This window comes from Myotis nattereri, assembly GCF_964212035.1.
Source record: "Myotis nattereri genome assembly, chromosome: 5".
NCBI lineage: Eukaryota > Metazoa > Chordata > Mammalia > Chiroptera > Vespertilionidae > Myotis > Myotis nattereri.
Genome location: NC_138080.1, coordinates 32,105,735 through 32,126,624, shown reverse-complemented (window position 1 = coordinate 32,126,624; position 20,890 = coordinate 32,105,735). Strand labels below are relative to the sequence as shown.

Genomic DNA, 20,890 nt, shown 5'->3' with positions numbered 1-20,890 from the left:
ACAAAATTTGATTGGAGATTGTTGTTCCACCTACTTCTGCACTCATTGGTTGATTTTTGTATGTGCCCTGACCAGGCATCGAACTCGAAACCTTGGCACATTGGGATGCTTTAACCAACTGAGCTACCCAGCCAGGGCTGGCTGCATTTCCCATGGGTTCTCAGCACTTGAAATTAGGCCCGACTAACCTGAGGAGCTCTTACACATTTCATTTAGTTTATTTAGACTGAAGAGCATCAGGAGGGTGGTGGCCACCATCTGGGACAGCAGAGGGGGTACAGGTAAGGACTCCCCCCAATGCATATTACCTCCCCACAGCCAGGTTTATACTGGAGGGCAGCTCAAGCAGAGAAGAGCTCCAAATTTTCAATATATATTAACAAATATATAAGCTTTATTTGAGTTTCTGCATAAATATCACTTGAGGTCAAACAAGATTTTCCAAAGGGTTAAAATGTATTGAACAACAGAACTTGGTCCTTCCCTTTAGTTTGTCTCTGATCAGTTGACTAGTCTGCCCTACCATTTTTACCAGAAACAAAACCTAAAACTCTTTGGGTGGCATTTCCCTTTTGTCTGGAAATCTCTTAAAGTGCTGCTCCCTACTCCACTGGAGGCAAAAACACATCCCTGGCTCTCGTTTAAATTTCAGCGGTTTGCGGTGTACAAATGAAGAACTTAATGTTAACATACAAAATGTACATGTATGCTGTTAACAGTAATTTTGCTTTAAGCTTTTCTCATTAAGTAATTATTTTTATTTTTATAATCTCTCCACAAGAAGTTATGAAAATACCTGTAAATACATTGAAAAGTCACTTTAAAATCCTGGGATGAAAAATTCTGAATATGTTCCATCTTCTGTGATTTACAAATAACAAAATTCTGTAAGTTAGAGCTTCTGAATGATTTTGACAGGCATTTACTAAGAAGAGGCAGGACATTCACTATTCAGTTTCCACCCCAACTGAGTTTTTGAGAAGCTACATTTGTTGACAGTCACCACACACCGACTCCACAGCCCAATGGCCTGACATTGGTACCTTTGGGCTATGGAGTCAGACTGTGTGGAAGAGCCCCAACTTTTAATTCAGTGCAGGAGAATTAGGCAGAATCCACACCCAGTTGTAACAAAAGCAGCCAGGGAGCAAGGGCTTCCCCTCCTGATACAAAACAGACCCCCAAAACCACAGCACACCCTAAGAAGTGGCCGTGACGAGTCAGTCAGGGCACTGCAACAGCAGGCCTCGTCTCTGCAGAAACAACCTAAGAAAGCCAGAAAAGGAGACCACACGCAGGCACACTGCAGCCCGGCACCGTTTTTGGGCAAAGATTAGTTGGCACATAGCCACACACTCCTGTGACATGCCACCTTGTACGCCACTTGTGCCCTGGAGAGGTGGGTCATTGAACTCTGAAAACACTTATCTGGCCTTTACACAAAAGACATGTACATTTTGATCTACTTTTTTTTTAAATCTACATTTTTTAAAGGACAGAAGAATTAATAGCTGAAACTAATAGTCAAGAGTTCAGCTAGACAGCAGCTTTTCACTATCGGCATTAGTCAGAAAGCAAATGTCATGTAAAGAACCCCATTCTTAGATGCAAAAGCATCTCTGGAACCTAATGGGTCTGCAAACACTGGCCTCCAACTTGTTAGAGGCACCTTCACAGGGTGGGCCAATTTCATGTCCTGGTGGCGGGGAACTATGTAAGTGCCAGGTCTCGACCTCATCCCACCTGACCCCCAGGAATCCCACGGTGGGTGTCACAGAGCAGGGAGCCACCCTGAGCCCATCTCAGAACTTGGGACAGGCTGTGCTTGGTGGCATAGGCAGAATGAGGTCTCTAAGAAATAAAGGGGAGCCAGGCGCTGCTGGGAGGAGGGCACAGAGACCACAGTGCCCCCACAGGTGACAATAACGCCCATGCCTCTGCAGCTGGAAACCTAACCAAGGGCGCCTGGGACCTTTCACAAAGGGACAGCAGCAGCTTCAGAGAGAGCACACCAACCACACAGCAAAGGACTTTCCACAGACACTCATGAGCCGATTCTACTCATTCAAAGAGTAAATACTAAGGAATAACCAAGATGTTTTGTGTGTGGCAAAATATACATAAAATTTACCATATTAACCATTTTTAAGTGCACAGCTCAATAACATTAGCACATTCACATGGTGCCGCCATCACCACCATCCATCTTAGAACTTTTTCATCTTCCCAAACTGGAGCTCGGTCCCATTAAACACTAAATCTCTTTCCCTCTCCCCCAGCCCCTGGCTCCCACCATCTACTTTCTGTCTCTAAGTCTGACTCCTCTAGGGACTTCCTGTGAGTGGAATCACAGTGCTCTGTGCCTGGCTCATTTTGGAATGTGGATATTTGGAGGAAAAGGAGACTTGTTTTACCATTAGACACATTACAAAACACTGCTTTTTAAAACCTAAATTGAGCATTGGAAGAATCTTCAAACAAACCGTCCGTGAGTCTACATGGAAGAGGCAATCCAGGGAGGCCATCAAAGGATCTGCCAGGCCCTCCACATACTCCATGGTGCTGAGATCACTGTTTGGGGGGAGGGAGGGGAATGACATCCTGGATCACAGGGTGCCCAAAAGCAAACCCCAGGATTTAAGGCAGCGGTTCTCAACCTGTGGGTCGCGACCCCTTTGGCGGTCGAACGACCCTTTCCCAGGGGTCGCCTAAGACCATCCTGCATATCAGATATTTACATTATGATTCATAACAGTAGCAACATTACAGTTATGAAGTAGCAACGAAAAGAATTTAATGGTTGGGTCACAACATGAGGAACTGTATTTAAAGGGCCAGAAGGTTGAGAACCACTGACTTAAGGCCTATGTAAATATACCTAGAACTGGGAATTTAAGAAATAAACAAATTGAGGTAATTTTTGCAAATTATGTATCTATTAAGGGACTTGTATCTAGAATAAAGAACTCTTACACCTCAATAATAAAAACACAAACAACCCAACTAAACTAAACGCAAAGAATAAACATTTATCCAACGATAATATGCAAAACAGCTATGAGGATGTGAAAGATACATCAGTCATTGGGGAAAATGACTCCTAACCACAGAAAGACTCGGCCTCGCTCACCCACACTGGGATGGACACACACATGTGAAGCTGGAATCTTTGTATGGGGCTCATGGGAATGCAAAACGGGGCAGCCACTTTGGAAAACAATCTGGCAGTTTCTGGAAAGATTATCCAGAGTTTCCATATAACCCTGTAATTCCCCTTGTAGGTGCACATCCAGGGTACTGAACACATGTCTGTACAAAACCTGTTCACAGCAGCATGGTCAAAAGGTGGACACTACCCAAATGTACAACAGTTAATGAACAAACACCACGTGGTCAATCCACACACTGGAATATTACTCAGTCATGAAAAGGAGTGAAGCAGTGACACTCGCTACGTGAATGAACTTTGAAAATATGATGCTCAGTGAGAGAAGCCAGACACAAAAAACTATAGAGTGTGATTCCTTTTATGTGAAATGTCCAGAACAGGCAAATCCAGACAAAAAGTGGGTCCAAGGTTGTCAGGTTCTGGAGAATGGGGGTGACTGCTGATGAGGATGGTTTTTTTGTTCCAAAATCTTCTGCAATTTATCAATCAAGAATACATGCGGGCATGTATCCTTGGCAAATAAAATGAGTAGTGAACTCAGCACTTACAGCAAGGTGGCAATATTAGCTCAATATTGTTGAGCTATCCTACAAATTAAGAACTGACAAATCAAGAACATAATGAAATAGAAGGCTTCTATAAACTAACCAATTTTATTTTTTATTTTCAAATTAATTTTAGAGGGCGGGGGAGAGAGAGAAAAAAAACAAAACATTAGCCCTAACCGGTTTGGCTTAGTGGATAGAGCATTGGACTGAAGGGTCCCAGGTTTGATTCCGGTCAAGGACATGTATCTTGGTTGCGGGTACATCCCCAGTAGGGGGAGTGCAGGAGGCAGCTGATCAATGTTTCTCTCTCATTGATGTTTCTAACTCTCTATCCCTCTCCCTTCCTCTCTGTGAAAAATCTATAATATATTTTTAAGCCCTGGCTGATTTGGCTCAGTGGATAGAGCACTGGCCTGCGGACTCAAGGGTCCCAGGTTCGATTCCAGTCAAGGGCATGTACCTTGGTTGCGGGCACATCCCCAGTGGGGAGTGTGCAGGAGGCAGCTGATCGGTGTTTCTCTATCATCGATGTTTCTGGCTCTCTATCCCTCTCCGTTCCACTCTGTGGAAAATCAATAAAATATATATATAAAATATATATATATATATGTGTGTGTGTATATATATATATATATATATTTTTTTTTTTTTTTTTTTTAAACAAAACATTACTTGTTTGCCTCCTGCAAGTGCCCCTACTGGGGACTGAACCCAAAATGTGGGTATGTACCCTGACTGGGAATCGAATGGGCAACCTCCTGGTGCACGGGATGACGCCCAACCGAGACACACTGGCCAGGGCCAAGCCAACTGATTTTAGACATAAAGATTGAAAAAATTTAAGAGCAAAATAAATTAATAGTGCTAAGAAAAGTATTAACACCCCGCCCCCACCAAAAAAAACCCACAAAGAAACCTGACAATGAAATCAAGAAGACACCAAGATTTGGTTAATGGATTCTGCACAAGATCTCAACTTGGTTCCTTAAATTTAGGCAAGCAAAATGCTACTTTTTAAAAAAATATATACTTTATTGATTTTTCACAGAGAGGAAGGGAGAGAGATAGAGAGCCAGAAACATCGATGAGAGAGAAACATCGATCAGCTGCCTCCTGCACATCTCCCACTGGGTATGTGACCGCAACCCAGGCACACGTCCCCGACCGGAATCGAACCTGGGACCTCTCAGTCCACAAGCTGACGCTCCATCCACTGAGCCAAACCGGTTCCGGCACAAAATGCTACTTGATTAAATAAGTACTCTGATATGCATTGAAACCACTTTTTAAATTGTATGATCGGTGTACAGGACAATGTTCCAACCAACTAAGCCACACTGGCCAGGGCAACACTGTATTTTCTTCTCCAAAAATCCCAAATGGGAAACAAGATGATTTGTAACATCATAGCCAATGGCTTATTGCCCAGTTTCTGGCTTACTGTTACATTTCAAGTCCTAGTTTTCCAGCCACTAGGAAATAAAAATTCCCAATTTGCTTCCTAGTTTTCAAAAATTATTAAGGCCTTGGCCAGGTAGCTCAGTTGGTTAGATAGCCATCCCAATACCAAGGTTGCGGGTTCGATCTCTGGTCAGGGCACACACAAGCAACCAATTAATGCACCAATAAGTGGAACAACAAATTGATGTTTCTCTCTCTCCCCCTCCTTTCTCTAAAATCAATAAATAAAACAATTATCAATTAATTTATTGGTATACTCAGTGCTACCATAAAGTAACTAGAAAATGAATTAAAGTGTACACACTAAGCCTGACCTCAGCTTCAATAAGCCTTTTCTTCAGAAGGACACCGCACAAATGGATCTCGGAGCATTTGTTTTACTTTAAGCATAACAAGCAGTCACCAAAGCAGCCATACATGGTCCTTACGTAAAGCCTCAGGAACACACATGTATTTTGCAAAAGAGAGCAGACTAGGCAAACAAATTGATTCAGGGAGGGCAGAGCTAAATGGCCCAATCCTATATAATAAAACCACTGAACGGCTGAATGACTGGTCACCATGAAGTGAACTGACCACCAGGGGGCAGCTCCTGCACTGAGTGTCTGTCCCCCGCCAAGGGAGGCGACCAGCAGCGGCAATCAGGGGGTGGGGCCAGCCAGCGGCCACCAGCCAAGGCGGGTGCTAGTGGAGCCCCCCCACATCGCTCCCCCCCACCGGTCACCCTACAGATTGCCCTGATCGCCAGTCAGGCCTAGGGACCCTACCTATCTATATATTGGGAATGGTCTCTTAGATTTAAAAATTAAAACCTGGCAAGGGTACTCCAACACTGAAAAAACAGGATGATGCAGCGATGACATGCATGGACTGTGGCTTGCACCTTTTGTGGTCAGCCCTGATTCTGACACTTATAACGGTGTGACAAAGCCAATTACTTAACTTCTCTCTGCTTTTCCACCCATAAGATGGGGAAAATGGTATTACTGCCTCAGAAGAATCATGTTATGTACTACTTTTTATAATCAAGGCAAAAAAAATGTAGCTGCCCATACAACAGCAAGATGCCTTTCACCTATATGAAAAGTATGGTCGTCCTAACCGGTTTGGCTCAGTGGATAGAGCGTCGGCCTGCGGACTGAAAGGTCCCAGGTTCAATTCTGGTCAAGGGCATGTACCCTGGTTGCGGGCACATCCCCAGTGGGGGGTGTGCAGGAGGCAGCTGATCGATGTTTCTCTCTCACTGATGCTTCTAACTCTCTATCCCTCTCCCTTCCTCTCTGTAAAAAAAAAAAAATCAATAAAATATATTTAAAAAAAATTTTTTTTAAAAAAGTATGGTAAAAAAAAAAAAAAAAGTATGGTCACTGGTGCATGCAGCATCCTGGACTGTGAGGGATGTCCAACTGCCAGTTTAGGCCCGACATCCCCAGAGGGGTCCCAGATTGCGAGGATAATAAAAACACAAGCCAACTAAAGGCAAAGACCTAAATACACATTCAGGGCTGAGGGATGGCTTCGACCCCTTACACCAATTTCATTCACCGGGCCTCTAGTCTTTTATAACAAAAGCCTAATATGCAAATTGCTCAACCTGGAGCTCATCAGCTCACTATGATGTGCGCTGACCACGGTGGGTGTCGGTGACGAGGTGTGGCTGGCCCTGAAGAGTGGGACCACAGCGGGATGGTGGAGGTGAGCGGGTGGCGCCAGGCCAAGGCGGGTACCATTGCCACCCCAATAAATTCAATTTAAAATAAAAAGTTAACCTATAGCCGAAACCGGTTTGGCTCAGCGGATGGAGCGTCGGCCTGCGGACTGAAAGGTCCCAGGTTCGATTCCGGTCAAGGGCATGTACCTGGGTTGCGGGCACATCCCCAGTAGGAGATGTGCAGGAGGCAGCTGATCGATGTTTCTCTCTCATCGATGTTTCTAACTCTCTATCTCTCTCCCTTCCTCTCTGTAAAAAATCAATAAAATATATTTAAAAAAAAAAAAAAAGTTAACCTATATAGCCAACCAAAGTGACAGTGGAAGTGAAGTGGGGAACAGGGGGTGGTTGTTGGAGTTGGGGTTGCTTTTGGGGATGATGTAATGTTCCAGAACTGGTGGTAATGTGTGCACAGCTGGGAACACACTAAAAATCACTAAACTATATACTGCAAATGGGTGAATTGTATGGTGATTATGTCTCAATAAAGCTATTAACCCTTTGCGGTCGTTTGTCTACTCTCAGCCACCAAAGCTTTTTTACTGTTCCGGTTGTAAGTCTGCTCTCAGCCACCACAGCAAGGAACCGTACGAATCTTAACTCTATTCATTCATGTATCAGTTCATAATTTCTCTGAAAGCTCTTAAGTGTCTAAGCGACCTTGTCACGAACCAAAACATTGCCCCGACAAATCGGAGATATCGAAACTCAATATAAACAAACGCGGTCGTTCCACACTCGCCATGCAAAACACCGTGGCGAGTCAGTCGCCTTTTGAGAGTGAAGAAATCGACAAGCTTCAGAGCTGCTTCACAGAATTTCAAATAAAGCTTTACAAATTACATTTAACTGTAATTAGGCATTCTCGCTTGTTAAGATATTTCAAAATAATACTCCAAAATGGCAAAAAGAACGTTACCGAAAGAAGTGTACTGCGAATCTGAAAGTAACGATGAAGAGTTTTATTTTGGCACCTTGAATACTGACTCTGACGTAGAAAGTGATAACGTGTGTAGTGATTCTACTAGTAGTGATGTAGTTCCAAAAAAGAATTAATAAATTTTGTTTGTCCTTCATAATCTTGCATGTTATGTATCACTGCTCTTTCAATGGAAATTAATCCCGACCAGTATGACACCCAGGTCCAAATTTAATACGACTGCAAAGGGTTAAAGAATAGACATGATTTCTTTTAACTTGGGGGGGGGGGGGACTGTGTCTTCTGGAACCAGACACTCTAGGCGGGGGAGAGGCTCGTTGGACCCCAAACTTCTAGGCAAGAAAAGCATAAGGGAGCACAGCTGCAAGTGAGCACCGGACATTAATCCTGCCTTTTGGGTGAAGGGAGAGGACAGACGCACCTTTGCATTGTGAACACTGGACAGAAAGCCAGGTATGGCTGTGGCAGTTTGCAGGCGGGGAGCAGCGAGGGGTCACAGAGACTCTGTCTTGAAGCCACAACAAACCTATCCTCCCACCTTGTTTTTTTAGACAAGTGAAACTGTTTACTCAAAACACCTTTAATTTAAAAACACCCAGCTTCAATACCAACTCAAATCCAGAGGTATTTTGATCTCCCTGCCTGCTGACCTCAGAGTCCTCAACGGGTCAGGGATAGGGCCACTGTGAGGAGCATGGAGGAGGGAAGCTGGAAGTGGGGGCTTACCCGGAGACTTGGACCCAGGTCCCACTTGTGGGGAGCCAGCTTGGAGTGCCTCGGGGGACAGGCAAGAACCTAGGACTACCTTGGTTGCTGGCTGGCTCACTGGCCTCCCCTCAGCATCCTGTCCTCTTGAGGAACCATTTGCACAGGATCCCAGGTGGGGCTCAGTGTCCCTGTGCAGCCACAAGGGCCCTCAGCCCAGGAGGGCAAGCACACAGCCTGCCCTGGGTTCCAAAGCAGCAGCAGGTAGGTTTCCAGGGTTGAGCAGATCACAGCAGGGCAAGCGGCCAGCAGGCCAACTGCCTGGGTAAGGTGGTTACAGTCCATTTGTCTGTCTCCCAGGGGCTGGAGGAGAGAAGAAAAGGCCATCATGTGATTAGTCTATCACGTGGGTTAGACATACCCAGGGGGCAGATGCCACTCCTGGGCCCCACAGGAAGTGGAGAGTGACAGGCTGTGGTGGAACCTGGAAGGAGAAGGTTAGGGCAACGAAGAGGAAAGCAGGTCTGGAAAGAAGGGGCTGAGCTCAGGGCTCCGGGTCAGAACATTAGTGGGGCAGGTAACAGATGGGGCCCACTCAGGCAAAGACTTCGGTCTTTCCTGCACCACCAGTGTATACAGACCCCCCTTCCCCGCCACAGCTGGGGTGGCATCTATCTCACCTGCTAGGTGGTAGGATGGCTACTGCACCAGCCGGTAGGTGATGTATCTGCCTGCGGTTTCGCTGGGCCGGATGATCTTCACTACCTGCATCAGAGTGAGAGCAGGGCTGGGAGGGCCTCCCCAGGGACCCAGGTGTGTGTGGGATTGGTGGGGGCAGCAGCGGGGAAGGTGGCACCAGGACCCCGACCAGGAAAAGAGACTTGGGAGTAGCCCTGATTCTTCAAAAAGCTGGGGGAGGGAGGTGAGTGCTGAGGCTCCTGCCCAAGAGGAAAAAGGCTGGGGGTAGGGCTCCCCTGCCAGGGTGGTCTCTCACCTGCCCTCGCTTTATCCCAAAGTAGCGTGCCACGGGGTCTCCAGCCTGGATCCTGGGCAGCTGGTTTTCTCGGAGTTTACTGGGAAGCTCAGTCAGGAAAAAGCCATGCAGGGCTGACTGGGAGGGATGGAGAAGCCCAGAGGATTGGGGAGGGGAGAGGATGGGAGGTCCAGAAAGGATACTATCTGGCCAGCAGCTCCGTCACCTCCTCCTTGGTCATGACGACATGCTCTGGGACCAGCTGCCAAGAGAACAGAACCTGTGTCTCCAGAGGGCCAGGACCCCGCTCTGCCCCACACTCCCACACGGGGGAAGGGTACAGTGTCCTCAGCTAGTCTACACCCCACCCACAACTGTCATGCAGAGGGACCTTGGGACACAACCTGGGATCCCCATCCCCCAGGTCAGCAGTGTGGACTGGGAACCCACATTCTCAGCAAGGCTCAGGTAATGCTGCTGCTGCTGCTGCTCTGGACCTGGGGGCCACACTTTGAGAGTCTGGCTCTACTTTCTTTACCATCTCCCCACTCCCTACCACCCAACTCCCCCCAACTTCCCTAGGCCCCACCTCGTGCTCCGTGATGTTGATGAGCAGCTCCTGCTGCAGAAACTGTTCCAGGATGTACTTGGGGGCCATGTCAACCAGGGACTGGAAGAGATCCTCAGATATGGCCATGTCCTCCACCAACCCCCCCCCCCCCCCACACACACACACACACAGGACTGGAGACCTGGCTCGTTTCTTCCTCAGAGGCCATGGCAGGTGGGAAAGCTGAATGGGTTTGATCTTGTACCTCAACAAGAAGCCAGGCATCATAAGCTAGGCATTCCCATAGCATGCATGGGTTTCTCCCCACTGCCTTGGCCCCTTGCACATCTCCAGACCTCAGCCTGGTGTCAGGAAATGAGCTTATCAGTCAAATGAGTCCGGAGGTTGGTCCCTGAGCTGGCATGGAGGCCACTCTCCAAGAGAGGACCAAGATGGCAAGGACTCTGGGCAAAGACCACAGGCACAGGGAAGAGTGTGCTCACTGCTCCTCCCATCCCACTTAGGCCTCTCCAAACACAGACGGGGGATGCTGGGCCTGCTCTGGGGATGCCCCATGCTGCCCACAAAGGACAGCAGCTCCTTCTCAGACCCTGAGCTCCCACATTAGAACGTGGGGCCAGAGGCAAGTGCTGCCGAGGGTGCAGTGGGTGCCCTGGGTGAAGATAGCGGCAGGGCCTCTTAGGTGCCATAGGAAAGTGAGGCTCGGGACAGAACAGGAAGGGAAGTGGTCAGGCTCTTTGCTGTGGGGACACCCACCTGCTTGGCAGAGGGTGTCATGCCCTGCTGCACCACGATGAGGGCTCGGGTGATGTTTTCCTCCTGCATGCGCTGGCAGTACACCTTGATGGTCTTGATCCCCACTTTGGGCTCCTCTGTGGACAGAGTGCATGCGGGTCCACAATGCCAGGGCCTTACCGACCCGTTCCCAGGCATGTGTGGCATCTCTCTGAGGCCTCAGTTTTTCAGTTTGTAGAACAGGGAGCTGGCTGCCTCCAGGTCACCAAGCAGCTAAAAGGTGCCTATGCCCCTGGACTTCAAAGGTCCCTGTCTGAAGTGGGGTCTGAAATCTGGGTTTAGTTGGGTGCCTCACTGGTTCCAAAGTTTGAGAACCCCCAAGCTAAGTGGCTTGTTTAATCTGGGAGCCCACAAACTGCATGGCTGGGTGTTGAGGTGAGATGAGGTTGGCAGATCTGCCATGGAGACAGACTGCCCATCCCCAGCAGAAGTAGTTACTTTTTCAGTAGCATTAGGGGCCTGGGGCTTTGTCACCAGAGAAACACTGGACCCTACGAGCTTCAGCCACAGGACTCTGGCCACCAGGATTCACGTGAGGCTCCTCGCTGGGCCTCTGTCTCCTGTAGTGCAAATCACTCCCCCAATGACCAGTATCCTGGGCTGAGTCCTCCCAAATCCCCAGGTTTGAGTCCTAATCCCCAGTACCTCAGAAGGTAACTAATAACTACTGTGTTTGGTAAAGGGGCCTTCCAAGAGATAATTAAGGTAACATGAGGTCATGTGAACCCTGATCCAATCTGACTGGTGTCCTTCTAAGAGTTTGAGACAGACATTAGGGACCCTGTGAGGACACAGGGAGGAGAGAGCCACCGTCTAACATGCTAAGGACAGAAACATAAGGGGGAACCAACCCAGCAGACAACTTGATCTTGAACTTCCAGCCCCCAGAGCTGGAGACAATAAATGTCAGTTGTTTTAGGACTCATCTATAGTGCTTTGTTATGGCGGCCTCAGCAAACCAATACAGGCAGAAACTTAAGCCCTGTCCTGAAGCATGTCCCAGAGGAGCAGTGACACCTCCATGTCACCGAACACCAGGAAACGCAGGGAGAACTCCTACTCCAGGGAGAAGCTAATCCCCGACAGGTCTGGAGATGGCTCTGTGGGAGGCCTGTGATTAGGCATTAAGGTCTCAAATAATCATATCTCATACACAGGGACGTTTATCTAAAAAAGTGTCACCAGGTTCTGCTCTGCAAATGTTTTCTGCCCACCCCCTTCATTCTAGGCATGTAGCTGATACCAAGGTGCTGAACACAGCCTGGTCCCCCAACTTTTGCAGGCCTGAGACCGAGGCTGCCCCAATGGGTTAGGTGCTAAAAGAGAGGAACACAGGGATCCCAGGACACCCCTCAGTGGGCTCTTCGCTCAACCCAGGGCTCAGTGGGGATCCTGAAAGAGGAGGTACCTGAGTGTAGCCTCCAGGGACAATGACTGGACACTGAGGAGGCAGAGTAAGGAGGAAAGGGTGTGGTGAGGCGGGGGATAAGCAATATGAGGCAATAACTCTGCAACGGTGCAGGAAGGAGCTGCAGGGAACACAGGCGCTGAGAGTGGAAGCTGGGCTGGTGGACAGAGGAGGAAACAGTGGGTCTGAGGTCAGGAGCTGGGGGCTCTCCTGGAAGGCCTATGATAATTGTGGTCAGAGAAAAGAGCCAAGGAATAGAGAATGGGGAAGACGACCAAGAAGGAAACTGGAAAAGGTACTCAGAAGGGTCAGAGATCAATGACGTCGCCCACAGCACATAAGGTGAGGGGGAACTCTCTCCTCTGGGTCAATGTTATAAGCAGGGGAATGTTACAAGCTGGATCCTAAACAGGCCATCAAATGGCTCTCAGTGACCCCTCAGGCACCAGCAAGACACTCACCTGGGAAAAAGACAAACATCTGGTCAGTGGGGTCATCATTGTGGGCCACCAGCACTGTGAGGTCCGTGCGCCGTGGCCGCCCTTCACTTGGCTTGTCCCCAAACTGGGCCTTGAACTCCTCTAGTGTCTGGTCCAGCTCATCCTGAGTCACCAGGTAGCCTCGGTCATGGCACAGCTGCGGACAGAAAGAGCCAGGTGACCCCAGGGGAGAGGAGGAATGGCAGCAAGAGCTTGGGCCGAACGAGGTCACCGTGAGGACAACACAGGGAGTTTGGGGCTCAGTGTGGCAGGTGTGTGTAGAACCCAAAAAAGAGGGATGAAGCAGGTAGAGACAAATACGGGGCACACCCCAAGACAGCCATTGTGTCAATCCAGTTCATCAGCTGCCATGGGTGCCGTCATTTTATCCTGGAAACTGAGGCCGTGAGAGGCTGGGATTGGGAAGCAGCTGCAGAAGTGGGACTTGGGTCGGAGCCATCTGAGCCTAGCGCTGGGGCCCTGGGGTCTGGGGCAGAGAAAGACAGGTGGGAGGGGCACTGCTAGGCTGCCTGGACAGACCTTAGTTGAAAACCAGGAAAAGCTTGAGGGCCAGGAGTTCTAGGACTCATCTCGGAAATTGGGGCTCTTTAGTGGGCTGGCAGGAAGAAGATCCAAGTAAAGAAAGGGGCCCTAGCTGGTTTTGCTCAGTGGATAGAGCATCGGCCTACAGACTGAAGGGTCCCAGGTTCGATTCCGGCCAAGGGCACATGCCCAGGTTGCCAGCTCGATCCCCCCAGTAGTGGCTGTGCAGGAGGCAGGCAATCAATGATTCTCTCTAATCATTGATGTTTCTCTCTATCCCTCTCCCTTCCTCTCTGAAATCAATAAAAATATTTTTAAAAACGTAAAGAAAGGGGCGGTCCGAGCTGCTACTCAGCCTGGCCTGCCTGAGGCCTCCTACACTCTCTTTCCTCTGTGAAGTCCCCACAGCCTGGTTTTCTCTCAGGACCCACAACACTGCCGGCCTGTAGCACAGCTGTTTCAGTCCCTATCTTTGGGGTAGCTTTGCAAACGAGTGAAGGGGCTGGGTTTGGCTGCCCAGCCCTAAACCCTTAAACCCGGCAGGATTCCTACAAGGGGAGTGCAAAGGCAGAGGTGGGCTTCTGGGGGTCACAGTGGCCCCCTCCCATAGGGCGGCTTAAAGCACATGGCGTGTAGTGATGCTCAGCCAGCTTGCTGCTTCGTTCCATCCCGAGTAACTCAAAGTTGGTGGGTACAGCATTGAAGTAGCCACCAGACAGAGAGGTCAGAGAGAGATGTCTGCACTGGATGGTGGCAGGTGGACAGCTGGCCCAGGTTCCTTGCAGTCCCGTAATCCTGTGATTCTGTCTTATGCACTGGGGTAGTGTGGAAGCCTTCCAGGAAATAACCAAGAGACTGTAGACAAAAAAAAGGGTTCCATGGAAAGTAACCTCATAAGGTAACCTGATCATAAATCCCTAACTGGGCAGGTCATGGTGGGCAGTCACGTTCCAGACCTAGAACTTGTTTAGTAAAAGGTTTACTTTTGTCTTAAGCGAGCCCTGTCTGTTCTTGTGAGCCCAGGATAACACACCTTTGAAATACGCAGGACCGCCTTCAACTACAGACAACTCCCTGTGATCCAGTCCCTGCATGGCTTCCTCGCGCCTTCCTGTAATCGTCCTTACATTCCTTCCTTCATTGCAAGTGCATAAAAGAAACTGCAGGGGGCCGAAACCGGTTTGGCTCAGTGGATAGAGCGTCGGCCTGCGGACTGAGAGGTCCCGGGTTCGATTCCGGTCAGGGGCGTGTACCTGGGTTGCGGGCACATCCCCAGTGGGAGATGTGCAGGAGGCAGCTAATCGATATTTCTCTCTCATCGATGTTTCTGGCTCTCTATCTCTCTCCTTTCCTCTCTGTGAAAAATCAATAAAATATATTAAAAAAAAAAAAAAAGAAACTGCAGGGGGATGGGGGGCAATGGGAGGGTAAGGACGCATATGTAATACCTTAATCAATAAAAAAATAAACTGCAAAACCGTTATTCTCCAGGGTATTTGAGATCTCGCTTCCCAGCAAGTCGTTATTTTTGCTTCAAATAAACTTTTTATTATTTATGACTTTTACTGATTTTTAGAAAGAGAGAGAGACGGAGGAAAAAGAAGCATTGATGAGAAAGACACATCCTTCAGCTGTTTCCTGCACGCCCCGCAAGGGGGATTCAGCCGAAACCTGGGCATGTGCCCTGGCTGGGAATCCAACCGTGATCTCCTGGTTCATCGGTTGAGGCTCAATCACTGGACCACACCAGCTGGGCCAAGGGTATGGGGGAGGGGGGAGGGGGGAGAGAGGATGGGAAGCGGGAAAGCGCGAGCGAGCGCCGGACCGAGATCAACCCACAACCTAGGTCAGTGCCCTGACCAGGACTAGAACACGCAACCTTTTGGTGTACAGGACGACAACGCCCCACTCGGCCAGGGCTCAAATAAACTCTTTTAAAAGTTCTCTAAGGTTTCGGCACTCTTTACGTGGACAACACCGCGACACGAGAGGCAGCTAACATCCGGGTAGAGAGACCCCAGCCTCCCGTTTCCGCCTCCCTGCCCCGCCCGGACTCACGGCTGGGCCCCGAGGCCCGCCCTCTGCGCTCGCCAAGCCCCGCGCGCTCTCACCTGCATAATGGTCTTGCGAATCTTCCACAGCCGGTACGTCTCCTCCTCGTCATCCATGCCGACCGCCGCTCACACTCACTGCGCCTGTGCCCGCCGCCAGGACCCGAGCCGACTGAGCTGCTGCGAAGCCCCGTTCAGGCCCCCTCAGCCTCTCCGTGTAGGGCTGTCGCCAGCGAACGCCTGAATGCAACGACCTCTGGGACAGGCAGTGCTAAGGGCAGCCCGAGCGGCTGCTGGCTGTGCCTGAGGAGTGCGAATGGCACCGCCCACTCGCGCTTTGGAAGCTCTCGCGTGGCTTTGGGAGCTCTCGCGCGGCTTTGGCTGCTGCTCTGGAGTTCCAGCTTCCCCTCAACACCCGTCTGGGGCGGCGGTTTAGAATCCCAACTAGTTGAAGTGAGGAGACGGAGGCTGGGGAAACAGGCCCAGACCCCAGACCGAGCCAGGGGCCTGCTCTCCTCTCAGGACCCGGGGGGCTGCGTAGCAGTCCCCCCATAAATGTTTGTGCGTTCAACTGTAGGGGGTCCTCTCAGTTGGTTCTGGGCCATGTGCAACCTAATGGTCCCAGCCTCCGTTTTCCCATCTGTACAATGGAAGTAATGAACTGTCCCCATTTAAGAGCGTTGGCTGACCCTGGCTGGGCAGATCAGTTGGTTAGAGTGTCATTCAGATAAGCCAAGATTGTGGGTTTGATCCCTGGTCAGGGCACCTACAAGAATCAATGAATACTCTCCTCACAGTCCCACTGTGCAGGTGCTATTGTTGCTCTTATCAATATTTTCAGAAATGTTATTTTAAGTGAAATTCCTGCACTTTGATGTCATGTGTTCCCTTTGTCCTTCAAATTCCCAAGTTTTCTCCCTGGCCTCACCTCTCCCTTACCCCAGGAAGCCTTCTTGGAGACCTCCTTACCCTTGGCTCTTTGAACTTTGTATACTTTAAATAATTTAACTACCTATAATTACTTTTAAAAAAGCTTTATGGCCCTAACCGGTTTGGCTCAGTGGATAGAGCATCGACCTGCGGACTCAAGGGTCCCAGGTTCGATTCCGGTCAAGGGCATGTACCTTGGTTGCGGGCACATCCCCAGCAGGGGGCGTGCAAGAGGCAGCTGATCGATGTTTGACTCTATCCCTCTCCCCTCCTCTGTAAAAAATCAATACAATATTTTTTAAAAAGCTTTATGATTTTAATAACTTCCTGCTGATTTCAATGGGTTGTTAATTTCAGTCCTGTAGTTTTATTTTGTTTAGATAGGGCTGGGCAAGGAAAAAGAAAATAAAGACAACCATATTTAGCAAAAAAAAAAAAATCAATGAATACATAAATAAGTGGAACAATAAATCAATGTTTCTCTCTCTCCCCCCTTCCTCTCTCTCTAAAAAAATCATAAACTTAGAAAAAAAAGAGAGAGAGAGAGAGCGCGGGTTAGTTGAGAATCCAAAGGGACAACCATGTCTGGAAGGAGGTTGCATCGGTCCTCCTGCGTATGACAGTCTCCCACCTCTGTCCTCTCCCCTTCCCGACCCCTGAGCTCCAGCCCTGTCTCTGCCTGGATCTCTCCCTGAGTTCATACAGGAGGCTCACCCAGCCCAGCCCCTGTCACTCTGGAGGCATCGGTAACTTCTCATTCAGTGACACATTTATTCAGATATTTACTGAACAACCACAGGGCAAGCACCCCCTTAGGTTCCAAGAAGAGACAGGATAGACACGGTGAACATATCAGACAATAATGTGAGAAGGTGACAATGCTTTGTAAGAAGAGCAGGCCGGCTATGGGAAATGGGAGGTTTGCAGTATCACACAGGAGGTTAGGAAAGGGGCGGAGCAGTTCCAGCAAAGGCCCAAAGGAGGAGCGGGAGGGGGGTGTGGCTGTCTGGAGGAAGGCGTTATCAGGCCGAGGGTACAGTCTGTACCAGGCTCTGCGGTTGCATCTTGCCTGGTTGGCAGCAGGAGGCCTGTGCAGGCAGGGTGGGAGAGGAGGTCAGAGGGTGGAGTGGTCAAATCTGGGAGGCCTTGTTGATTGAATTGAAACATTTGGGTTTTATATTCAGGGAGACCAAGGAAGGGGCTGGGGAGGATGTCCTAACCAGAGAGTGGGGAGCAGTGGTCCGGATCCAGGTGTCCCCACAGGATTTGCAGGACAGGACGTGGAGATGGGGGAAAATAGAGCTGCCCTGACTGGGATGGAAAGACTCAGTGGGCAGATAGGGAAGGACTCTTTGATGTGCAGAGCTTAGGGGGCTCTGGTAAGACCCCAAGGGGAGACATTGAGGAAATGGGGAGGATCCGAGTCTGGAATTCAAGGTGAGGTTCAAGTGGAGACAGACGTGTGGGCACGATGGGCACAGGGTGGAGGTTGGAGTTGGGAGCCTGAATGAGTTCACTGAGCAGATCCAGACCAGAGGCCAGGAGGAGAAAAGGGAGCTGTAGAAGGCAGAAGTGTGCACAGACCCTGGACCGGCTGCGTGGGCTCCGATCTTGGCTATGTGACCCAAGCACACATTATTTAACCTCTCTGTGCCTCACTGCCTCCCTCCCCTGTGCCACAAGCAGCACCCACTTCCTAGGGTGACCTGCTAATGATTCAGCACCTGACACTGTTATGTAAGTTCTCTTACATAGAATAAGGGCAGCGAGAGGTGGCCAGGTGTTCTGGAACCAGGTGAAAAGGTGTCTGGAGGAGGAATAGGGAGCAGCCATCAAAGCCACCAAGCAATGAGTCTGAACAGGCCTGAGGATTGGGCAAAGGTTAGCTAAGTGGGTGTTGTTCATGACCATGAGGCGAACAGATCCAAGGAACAGGTGAACTGAGTGCCTGGATGGGGCAGGTTTGCAGGAGGAAAGGAATTGGGGATGTGGCTAGATGCAAAGGGGAACGGGGGACAAAGTCGGAGAGTGAGAAGGTCAGGGTGGGTTTTAATAGGAAAAAGGGTCACAAGGGCAGGGAGGCCTCAGGACAGCAGAGAGGCTGGCAGAGCCACACCACAGTGCTGACGACTCAGAGTCCTGCCACCCATCAAGTGGCCTCAGCACCAGGACGCAGAGTAGCAACCTGCTCCTTCACACCCCTCCCCATGCTGTGCCACCTCATAGAGCCCGAGGCCCAGAGACCAGGCCCCCACCCACACACTCATGGGTGGGCATGTAAAATGGGGCAGCTCCTCAAACAGTCACCACGGGACCCAGCATTTTTACTCCTAGGTGCACAAGTGAAACGGGACATGCAATGGGTCTGAGCTGCCTGTCTCTATTTGAGCCCGTTAAACAGAGACGGGGGTGAATCATACATGAGCATTTATTCCAAAAATGGCAGCTGTATGTGAGAGCAGCAGGTCATCCACAAAAATCTGCGCTGCTCCTTCCCATAAGCCAGCCACTTATGTATATGGGGAAGTTGGCAAGGTATAATGGTTACTAGGTTACAGGCCACGCGGGCTGGGGGCCAACGGGCTGGCAAAGGGCAGGTGCCTCCTGGGCCACATTGTTTCAGCAACAAGGCTGTTAATCTTTCCATGATGACAGGCAGTTCTTGGGAAAGGAGAACGGGACTGACTGCATTCCTAGGTTAATTTCTATTTCCCGGGGCATATAGTTCTCAGCCAGGTAGAATGTGCTTTCTCTAATCAGAACAGAACAATCACGGTTAACAGAGCGTAATTAATATTTCTTATAATTTATAATTATAGCTAGTCCCTGTGAGGTCTGATCACATAATTGAATTGATACCCCGTCCCCTGGAACCCACCTTTAGGCCATTTCACTATGGTCATTCCTTTTTGCTGAGACCACATTCCATTATCTCTCCCCTCTGGACCTGCACAGAGAATTCTCCGCCCAGAAAAAGCCAGCCAAAAGTCCTTTAAAAACCGCTGATTCCTGTCACAGGAGGCTGGAGCCATTTGGGGCTCAGCCACCTGGTGTGCGGGTGATCGAAGAAATTTCTCATCCCTCACCATTTTGGCCTTGTGCGTTCCTTCTATTCTATTTCTGCCCTTAACATTAGGAGAAGTGAAAACATGCCCACACAAAAACTTGTACAGCATTACGAAGCCAACAGGTGAAAACAACCCAAATGTATATCAAGGGATGAATGGATAAAGAAAGTGGTCCATCCACACGCTGGAATGTTACTCAGCCATGAAAAGGAGTGAAGCACTAACACTCGCTACAACATGAGTGAAATTTGAAAGCATGACACTCAATGAGAGAAGCCAGATACAAGAGGCCACAGAGTATGTGATTCCATTTATGTAAAGCTAGGGGCCCAGTGCACCAGTACAGGGGCGGGTCTTGGCCCATCCTCCACTCCCCCACCCAGCCCCTCTTGCTGCATAGCCCGGTCCTCTCTCTGATGGCAACCCCGCTCCTGCTGCCTCTGCTCCCACATGCTGTTGGGTGGTGCCAGCCCTGCTTGCACCTGCTGACGGGCGCGGAGCCATTGGGGCCAGCGCCAGCAGTGGGTGTGAGCAGCGGCTGCTGCCCCAGTCACCCCTCAGGAGCAGGGGGAGATGGAGAAGCCTTCAGGGGTGATCAGGGCCGGCAGCCGCTGCTCCCACCCGCTGACTGGCACTGAGCAGTTGGGACCAGTGCCATGTGCCAGCAGTGGGTGCAAGTGGCGGTCCAGTGCTGGCAACGGGTGTGAGAGGCAGCTGCTGGTCCTGATTGCCCCTCAGGAGCAGGGGGAGGTGGAGAAGCCCTGAGGGGTAATTGGGGCCCGTGCTGGCGCAGGTGTGAGTGCCAGGTGGGACCACGGAGCACAGGAGCAAAGAATTTTCAGTATCCACCAGAGGCTCGCCCCATGACAGTGACCGGCACCCCACCTTGGTCTGGTGCCCCCGCTCACCTGCTCCACCATGCTGCCACGGCTGACGCTCTCCATGCTCTATGCACGTCCCCTGGTGGTCATCGCATGTCATAGCGACCAGTTGTTTGGTTGTTTCGCTGTTCCGTCTATTTGCATATTTGTGTTTTATATATATAGATGTCCAGAACAGGTTGTTATACAAAGTTTGATGTCCCAGAAAACCTCAGCATATTGTTTTCAGATTCCAAAGAAATAACCCAGAAAACTGCCTGTGAAAGACATAGGTTTATTAGGACTTCTAGGCTGCTACCGCTGAAGTTGAACCAGAAGCCCCTTCCGGCCTGAGGCCTGGCTGAAGGGGGGGGGGGGGGGGGCCCTGGTGCTATTGTTTTGCATGACACCCCGACTTTCCAAATACAAGGTTTTTATAGGGGACAGAAAACAGAGAAAAACAGGACAGGCAGGAGGCGGGGAATGTGTAAATGGCTGTGTGAGACCAAACAATGTGTTCTTGACTGAGGAGCTAGCCAGGCTCACAAGTGTTACAGGGCAGAGAAAAGCTAGGAAAATTCCATGGCAAGAGGAATAGGGAAACTGAGACAAGAAAGTTAAAACAAGGCCAAACAGTGTGGGCAATCTGCAGCCAGCTTGCAAATAGCAAGCCATTAT

The 20,890-nt window shown here is 49.9% G+C and overlaps 1 protein-coding gene across 3 annotated transcripts; it reads right to left on the bottom strand.

Moving 5' to 3' along the window:
- Window positions 1-7,836: 7,836 nt before the first annotated feature.
- POLR2E (RNA polymerase II, I and III subunit E) lies at window positions 7,837-20,491 on the bottom strand. 3 transcript variants are annotated; one of them, XM_081091515.1, is made up of 9 exons: window positions 20,261-20,491; window positions 15,415-15,798; window positions 12,743-12,917; window positions 10,835-10,950; window positions 10,097-10,177; window positions 9,711-9,769; window positions 9,529-9,607; window positions 9,215-9,299; window positions 7,837-8,897 (listed from the first exon to the last, which is right to left on the bottom strand). In XM_081091515.1, exons 2-8 carry the CDS (start codon window positions 15,469-15,471, stop codon window positions 9,234-9,236), a joined length of 633 nt encoding a protein of 210 aa, XP_080947641.1. In that variant the 5' UTR covers window positions 15,472-15,798; window positions 20,261-20,491; the 3' UTR covers window positions 7,837-8,897; window positions 9,215-9,233. The 3 variants fall into 3 exon arrangements, with proteins under 3 accessions (XP_080947641.1, XP_080947643.1, XP_080947642.1); XM_081091517.1 differs by lacking the exons at window positions 15,415-15,798; window positions 20,261-20,491 and adding an exon at window positions 13,091-14,158; XM_081091516.1 differs by lacking the exons at window positions 10,097-10,177; window positions 20,261-20,491 and having other exon boundaries at window positions 15,415-15,655.
- Between the last annotated feature and the right edge of the window lie 399 nt (window positions 20,492-20,890).